At 45.3% G+C, this 8252-nt stretch overlaps 1 protein-coding gene and 1 long non-coding RNA gene across 2 annotated transcripts; one reads left to right on the forward strand and one right to left on the reverse strand.

The window, feature by feature from the left end:
- Nucleotides 1-6: 6 nt before the first annotated feature.
- On the forward strand, nt 7-3572 carry LOC120859455 (plasma membrane calcium-transporting ATPase 4-like). Its single transcript, XM_040235556.1, has 4 exons — nt 7-223; nt 1326-1505; nt 2213-2300; nt 2936-3572. The coding sequence occupies exons 1-3, from the start codon at nt 26-28 to the stop codon at nt 2252-2254; spliced, it is 420 nt and encodes a 139-aa protein (XP_040091490.1). The 5' UTR covers nt 7-25; the 3' UTR covers nt 2255-2300; nt 2936-3572.
- On the reverse strand, nt 2499-2940 carry LOC120859456. The gene is made up of 2 exons (XR_005720088.1): nt 2695-2940; nt 2499-2664 (listed from the first exon to the last, which is right to left on the reverse strand). It is a non-coding gene; the product is annotated as an uncharacterized LOC120859456 (long non-coding RNA).
- Nucleotides 3573-8252: the final 4680 nt, after the last annotated feature.

Consider the following 8252-nt stretch of genomic DNA (forward strand, 5'->3'; position numbering starts at 1 on the left):
AATCCTGGACAAAAAGGGGGAGGCCATGCCATTCAAGAATAAGGACCGATATGAGACGGTCCGCACCGTCATCGAGCCCATGGCCTGTGAGGGGCTGCGGACTCTCTGCATCGCTTACCGGGATTTCGATGATGGAGAGCCCCCGTGGGACAATGAGAGCGAGATCCTCACTGAGCTGACCGGTATCGCAGTGGTGGGCATCGAGGACCCTGTGCGCCCGGAGGTGAGGCTCTGACTTGGGAACAGGGCTGGGAAGCATGAAGGGGAGTCTTCCAGCGGCCACGGCCCCTGCACTGGCCCGCTGTGACCTAATGAGCAACCATGCAGCAGTCACGGGAACTGCGGTACCAGCTCCGTTTCTAGCTGTAGGAAACAGGCAAGTCCCCTAACTGCTTCTCATTTGCTGGGATAGACGTTTCTGTGCTTCCTGCTTCACAGAACTACTGTAGCTTACTGAACTAATATAAAGTGGCAATCCCACTTCCTGTGGTTCATGCCGTCTATGGGGTGAGAAGCATAGGTTTTACTGGGCTAATAACAGTTTGGCACTTAAGAATAGTGAGGAGATGAAATTAACTGAGACACCAACTTTGGCTCTGGTCACGTCCCTTCAATCAACACATCTTGTCAGGCACCCGTAGAGTAGCTCCACACTACTCTCAACTTTGGGAGGCATGACGGGGTGTCATGCAATTGGGAAACTTAAAAGAACTGATGTGGTTGGAGTATGTGCCAGGGGTGGGAGGTAGTTCAAACTTCTGCTGGAAAGGAAGGCAGTGGTAAAATCTCAAAAGGTCCAGCGTGCCCTGCTGAGAAATCTAGACTGTAAGTGAGAGAATAAGCCTCTACACCTGGCTCCTGAGGCAGAGCTCCCCTTCTGCTCGTGGCGCGTGCATTCGTGCCAAGTCGCTCAGTCGTGTCTGACTCTGCAACCCCACGGACTGTAGCCCGCCAGGCTCCTCTGTCCATGGGATTCTCCAGGCAAGAATCCTGGAGTGGGCTGCCATGCCCTCCTCCAGGGACTCTTCCCGACCCAGGGATCAAACCCATGCCTCCTGCATTGGCAGGCGGGTTCTTTACCACTGGCGCCACCTGGGAAGCCCTCAACTCATGGTGCAGTAAGGCAAATTCAAATGTGAGTTTCATGGGTAGGACAGAAGTAAGGGGGCACCAAGCAACACGAAGCTGACCAGACTCGGCCTTCGCCGCGTGGTTCTACTTCGAGGGAGCCTCTCTCCTGTCCGCAGCGAGGGACAGCTGAGCAGAAGCCGATGGCCAGGCCTCGCCGCCCCGGCTCCCCTCTCCGCTTGCTTCACTCTCCGCAGGTGCCAGAAGCCATCGCCAAGTGCAGGCGAGCGGGCATCACTGTCAGGATGGTGACGGGGGACAACGTCAACACAGCCCGCGCCATCGCCATCAAGTGCGGCATCGTGACGGCCGGGGACGACTTCCTGTGCTTAGAAGGCAAAGAGTTCAATCGCCTCATCCGAAACGAGAAGGGCGAGGTGAGCTTTAGGTGGTGGAATCAGAGCCTCCTGCATTAGGGGAAGGCTGGTGCGTGTGTAAGGCATCCGGGACAGGTGGGAGAAAGCAGATGATTTTTAAATGAAAACCTATTCACAGTGAGACGTGCCTTTTACCAAAGCTGCTCAGATGGTAAAATCGGGAATTTTTCCTTCTCACTGTATTCATTCACAAGCTACCTTGGAGACTCACTTTTCACGTCTCCCCGTTTTCTCCAGTCGTGGGGTGACTTTCCCTGATTCTCCTCTACCCCGCCCCTCCTGTGCCCCTGCCCTGTGACTGGCAGGGGCTCGGGCTGGCGACAGGGTATGACCTGGGTGTGGGAAGGCCACAGCTCCTGGTCTAAGTAGAGTGTGGTCTAAGGCCACAGCTTCTGGTCTAAGTTGAGATCGAAGCTAAGACCTCAGAGGCACTACTTCAGCCAACAGTGAAGGGTCCCACCTTCCGTCTCGGGTCTCAAAACTAGGGGGTTGGCTCCCAGGGAGGGAATCGGGAGGAAAAGGAGACAAGCAGGGCCTGAACGGTCAGCATCTGTGAACCCACCCTTGGAGCCGAGCTGGCTGCTTCGCCTCTGCTGGAGGCCAGGGTCACACTCCTGGGGGGCCCTGGGACACCAGCTGCCCCAGGAGCTTGGCGTGTGTGGAGACTTCCCTGAGCTTGACTGACCCAGGTGTGTCTGCTGCTGCAGGTAGAGCAGGAAAAGCTGGACAGGATCTGGCCTAAGCTCTGAGTGCTGGCGCGGTCTTCCCCCGCTGACAAGCACACGCTGGTGAAAGGTGAGGTCGGCTCCTGAGCAGGTGCGTGGGATAGAGGAAGGCAGACCAGGGCGAGCACAGATACAGAACCAAAGCCAAAGCAACTCTCCATCCTGAATAGGGAGGCCTAGGAGAGCTTCCCAGCTCATGGGAAGAACATGCAGGTTAGCAAACATCTGAGCACCTGGTGAGTATAAGCTATATGATGAAGTCGTTTTAAAACATTACCATGTCTTGTTTGTCGATAGTACTGGGAATTAGGCACTACAGGTTAAGCTCTTCCCATTTTGCAAAAAAGAAAGCTTGAGGCTGAGACGACACGTAACTTATCTGGATTGCCCAACTGGTAAATGGAAGTGTTATCGTTCAACCTCTGAGTCTCTGCCTTCAAATCATGCAGTGCTTTTTCGACTACATAATAGCTGTCTTGATGTACCGGACAGGATATCTGATGAGGTCAGGCTTTCTTGGCTTAGATTGCTACCTGTGAAACAATTTACTGCCATTTGGTAACGCTATAAAACCTCCAGCATAGGGAAAAAGAAGGAAAGAGCGTAAAAAGGGAGGTAGTGACAGGGATTAGAGAGGAAGACCGGAAAAGCCTCTTCTGTGGGCAAGTGGGCCCTGACCTCCCTGCATTGCACCTGTCTCCCCAGGCATCATCGACAGCACTGTCGGGGACCAGCGACAGGTGGTGGCTGTCACCGGTGATGGCACCAATGACGGGCCGGCCCTGAAGAAAGCAGACATTGGCTTCGCCATGGTAAGCAGCTCAGCGTAGCATCTCTCTCTGACTGCAAGCTGCCTGCGCCAGAAGGAAGCCCAGACAGGCTCTGGTACCCTTCTGCTTCCTGGACCTTCATAGCCCGCTTTGTGCTCTTTTCTCTAACCCCATCTCACCTGCCTGCCTGGCCAATAATAATATATATAATGAGGGACTCATAAAGTATGAAGACAGGGAAATCATGAGGTTTCATTACCCAGGAAAATAAGACAAACTGAAGCTTACCCATGAATATGATAATATTGTCTGCCTAGGCACACTATAGAAAATTCACATTCCATATGGAAAGTGTTTATTCTGTAGTTAGCACTGTTCATCACTCTGCTTATGAGGCCAGGAGCATCAGAGTCACTTAAAAAGTTCATTTAAAATCACGTATTTCAAGGTTCAACAGTCAGCTATCTTGATTCAGTAGCATCTGGGCCAGGTCCCAGAATGTATGTTGTTATTCAGTTGCTAAGTTACATACGACTCTTTGCGACCCCGTGGAGTTTGCTCAAACTCTTGTCCATCGAATCAGTGATGCCATCCGACCATCTCATCCTCTGTCGTCCCCTTCTCCTCCTGCCCTCAGTCTTTACCAGCATCACGGTCTTTTCCAATGAGTCAGCTCTCACATCAGGTGGCCAGAGTATTGAAGCTTCACCTTCAGCATCAGCCCTTCCAATGAATATTCAGGGTTGATTTCCTTTAGGATGGATTTGTTTGATCTCCTTGCTGTCCAAGGGACTCTCAAGAGTCTTCTCCAACACCGCAATTTGAAAGCATTAATTCTTCGGAACTCAGCCTTCTTTATGGTCCAGTCTCACATCCATACATGACCACTGGAAAAACCATAGCCTTGACTAGACAGACCTTTGTTGGCCAAGTAACATCTCTGCATTTTAATATGCTGTCTAGGTTGGTCATAGCTTTTCTTTCAAGGAGCACACGTCTTTTAATTTTGTGGCTACAGTCACCATCCGCAGTGATTTTGGAGCCCAAACAGAAATCTTTAGGTTTTTCTTAATAGGTACACTTGTTGATTCTAATGCTCAGGGACACTTAGAAGCCCTCAGATAGCAAAGTACATTCTCACATTCAAGTAGGTAATGATTGTAAGCTTCCCATACATTTTGAACTGTTGGTGATTTTTAAGCAGTAGAAGGTGATTCAAGAAGAAATCTATCTTTAGGGCGCTCTCTTTACCCAGAAAATAAAATTTAAAAGTTCTTATCCTAGGGAATTTCAAGAACATACAAAAATAGAATAGTTTATTGAATCCCTGTGTACCTGTTACCCAGAATAAATCTTGCACATTTCCCCTTCTCCAGCTAGATTACTCCAAAACATTTCCAAGATGTTATATCATTTCATCCAGTATGTGTCTCTGGAAGAGAACTATCTATCAGTAAAATATATTTCAAAGAATCATATGCCATTTTCTCACAGCAATATTGATTCCTTGCTGCTGCTGCTGCTGCTGCTGCTGCTGCTGCTAAGTCGCTTCAGTCGTGTCCGACTCTGTGCGACCCCATAGACGGCAGCCCACCAGGCTCCCCCGTCCCTGGGATTCTTCAGGCAAGAACACTGGAGTGGGTTGCCATTTCCTTCTCCAGATTCCTTGCTATCATTAGCTATCTAGTCCGTGTTCACATTTCTCTTCGTAAGATTTTTGTTTTTCTAAATTATTTGTCCAAATCGGAATCCAAACAAGATCCATACACTGTGGTTGGTTGATATATCTCTTAAATGTATGAATCTATAATAGTAGTTCCTGAAGTGTGCTCTTCCGCCTCCGCCTGGAAACCTACAGAAATGCCTATTTTTCAGGCCTCGCCCCAGATCTACCAAGTCAGAAACCTTGCAGTGGGGCCCAGCACTCCATGTTTGAACAGGCCCTCTGGGTGATTCTCACGCATCCTAAAGTGTGAGAACCACTGACCCCACAGGACCTATGTGTTAGGGGTTCCCAAGACCGCCCTTTACATTTGTGGATTCACTGGAAGGGCACAGGGGACGTGGCCTCTAACTGTACTCATGGGTAAGATTTAATCCACTGGTATACTAAGAATCTAGTAAAACAGAATCACAGACAGGGTCTGGAATCCACATGCAGGCTTGCTATGATTGCTCCGTGCTGTGAGGGGGTCAAAAAGAGCACCTGCTTTCCCTAGCAACAAAAATGTAGCGATGCAGGTGATATTTCTGCCCAGAGAGATGCATCAGAGACTTGGCACCCTAGAGTTCTATTAAGGTTGGCCATATAAGCACCATCAACCCAGCATATGCTGAGATTCCAGACTCCTAGAAGGAAGCAGGTTTTCAATGGAAAATAAGAAAAATTAGTGAATCACTAACTAATTTTCAGTTAATGTTGACTGAGCACATTCTGAGAGCCAGGTTACCAGATGCTAACCAAGTGCCAGCCTTGCAAACAGACCTTTCACAAGATAGCAGTCTCAACCATGCTTTGTTAATTCTTTTCTGCACAAGCCCTTGCCTCTTTTTTCCTAGCTATTTAATTTTGAAGGAAACAGTTTGTTTTCCTATGTAGGATATACCACATCATGGATTTTGTTGATTGTATCCCTATGTCCTTTAAAGTGCCCTTGTATTTCCTATAAAGTAGTATTTAGTTCTATCAGCAGTCAGATTCTACACCCCATCTTTCACTAAGGACTGCAATATGACAATGCTCTGATTCTCTTTATTAACTTGAATACTTCTATAAAAAGAAAATTACCCTCATCAACTCTTTGGTTCAGCTCTTATGTGAAAGATAGGTTAAATGCTTGATTTTTCTCCACTATTTATCAGTTCCCAAAGCAATGAGTTGATTTTTGGGGGATCCTCCAAAGTTGTCCAATGAACCTCATGCGAAGAGTTGACTCATTGGAAAAGACTCTGATACTGGGAGGGATTGGGGGCAGGAGGAGAAGGGGATGACAGAGGATGAGATGGCTGGATGGCATCACCAACTCGATGGATGTGAGTTTGAGTGAACTCCAGGAGTTGGTGATGGACAGGGAGGCCTGGCATGCTGCAATTCATGGGGTCGCAGAGTCGGACACGACTGAGCGACTGAACTGAACTGAACTGAAACTACTAAAAGTTAATTGTTTTTTAAAATATCATTATGAGCTCATATTCTTTTAAATATATGTGATATGTTTCCATCCATTGCCCATATTATTATTTTGATGTTCATACTGACCCATCATTAGCCTCTTCCACACTGCTAAGCACTTTGAGTATAACCTCAGTTCTCTGTGTAATAGCGTTCTTGGTCTCTTGCATGATGAGATGTTCTATATCCATCATGGATATTTCTTGTCCTAGATCTAGAATCATCCACTTTTCAAAGGAGCTCTGCGTTGTTTTAGTGAGAAATGGTATTTAGAGAACACAATCTGAATGTCAGGGTGTTCTTTACTTCTGAGTAAATTATTGTTTCTAGAACTTTTCAGTGGACAAAGCTAGGAAATACGTCTTTTATGTCGCTTTTTGGGTTTGTGTTTCTTTGTTTTAAAGGTAGAATGCTTCATGAATTCATATTGGCATTTCCAATTCACATTTAGAATTCTAGAACTAACTTCCTAATTTTACTTCCCTGATTTTACATTGATCTAGGGGTATTAACATAATTATTATTTGCTTTATCCTAATATATATGTAATAGTCTCAAGAGAGCAATAATAATACAATTACTGTACTAAAAACAGTTAAAGATTTTTCTTATAGTTCTTTTTATCCTGTAGGTATATCCTACTACAGATGTAGGGTCAAAGTGCTGTTTTTCAAAAAGTCATCTAGACCTTTTCATTTTGTGTGGTTTGCTGTCAGCTGGTTATACCCCTTCATTTATATCATGTGTTGGGTTGGGTTTTTTTCTTTCCATTTTTGAGATTGCTTATTTTAAACTTAATGTTGTTTTATACCTATATGAAGTAGTTACATAATTCTAAACTAAAATATATAGAACAAGATCTATTTATAGAAGTCTAGCTTCCATCCCTGTCACCTCCAGCCTGTTGCTTCCTTCTTAATCCCACAGATAGCATCTTTGATTTTTGGTTTATCCTTCTGTTTGCTCCTTTAAAAATACAATCAAATGTGTAGTATATTTATATCCCATTCTCTTAAATAAGTGACACTTAGCTATATTTATCTGTATACACACTATATACTCTTTTTTTTCCCACCTTGCTGTTTTTCATTTAACAACCTAACTTGGAGATTATCCCATAGTAGTACATATATAAAGACATCCTTTCTTTCTTTCTTTCTTTCTTCTTTCTCTTCTTTCTTTTAACAGTGCATAGTACAGAATTGTGTGGATATATTAGAGAATCTTTTGAAAGGGAAATTGAATTATATAGTATATCTAACAGATATTCATTTGTTGCAATCTGGATAGGAAAATAATACTACCAGGTAAACAGAACAAATAATCTAATGATACAGGTCAGATTCACAAACAAGCTTCTCTGTAGGTTTTAGGGGTTGTAAGACATGGCATAGAAGTACGGTCTGGGGATGTTAGGAACAGTTTTATTTAGCAAGCAAGGCTTAATTAATTTACGGGGCGTTTAGGATAGATATCAGACACAACTGAGCAACTTTCTCTTCATTAAGGATAGATAGGATTTAAATGGAAGGGGAAAGAGGATGCTCCAGGCTTGGACAAAGGGTGTAAGTGGAAGACTGAACTCTCGAAGTGAATGAGAGAATTCAGGGAGTCGTGAGTAAATCAGTAGGCTTTGAGCAGAAAGCTTGAATAAGAGCAGTTTGGAAAATGAACCACAGTTCACTTGTTGAAGGCTTTGACTACCAGATTAGGAAGTTTAGTGTTTCTCAAGCACTGCTTTCAACCACTGGTGTGTCTATTTACAAACCTTGAGTGGCAAAGAGTCGGACACGACTGAGCGTCTGAACTGAACTGAACTGAGTGGTTCCCCGGAAATAGGATTTTGAATAAGGACAGGATATCTGAACCATGCTGCTGGACTGCTCCTCCTAGGAAAGAACGTAGAGTGACTTCAAGGTGTGGGGGACATAAGGATTTAAAGTGGATATTTAATTTGAAGGTAGAACAGAAAGGACTTTTCCCCTATCTTCTAATTGCTTTCTAAGATGGAGAAGTAGACCGGACAGGAGACCGGAATATCAAAGGTGACTGTGATTCCCAGCCTCAGTTCAGGAGTGCG

The sequence above is a fragment of the Oryx dammah genome, unplaced genomic scaffold, assembly GCF_014754425.2.
Source record: "Oryx dammah isolate SB20612 unplaced genomic scaffold, SCBI_Odam_1.1 HiC_scaffold_1064, whole genome shotgun sequence".
Classification (NCBI taxonomy): Eukaryota; Metazoa; Chordata; class Mammalia; order Artiodactyla; family Bovidae; genus Oryx; species Oryx dammah.

Excerpts from the sequence above, each read along its gene's own strand:
- LOC120859455 (XM_040235556.1), top strand. The coding sequence starts at position 26 with ATGCCATTCAAGAATAAGGACCGATATGAGACGGTCCGCACCGTCATC. Across the intron at positions 224-1,325 it reads AGGACCCTGTGCGCCCGGAG|GTGCCAGAAGCCATCGCCAA; the intron begins GTGAGGCTCTGA and ends CACTCTCCGCAG. Across the intron at positions 1,506-2,212 it reads TCCGAAACGAGAAGGGCGAG|GTAGAGCAGGAAAAGCTGGA; the intron begins GTGAGCTTTAGG and ends CTGCTGCTGCAG.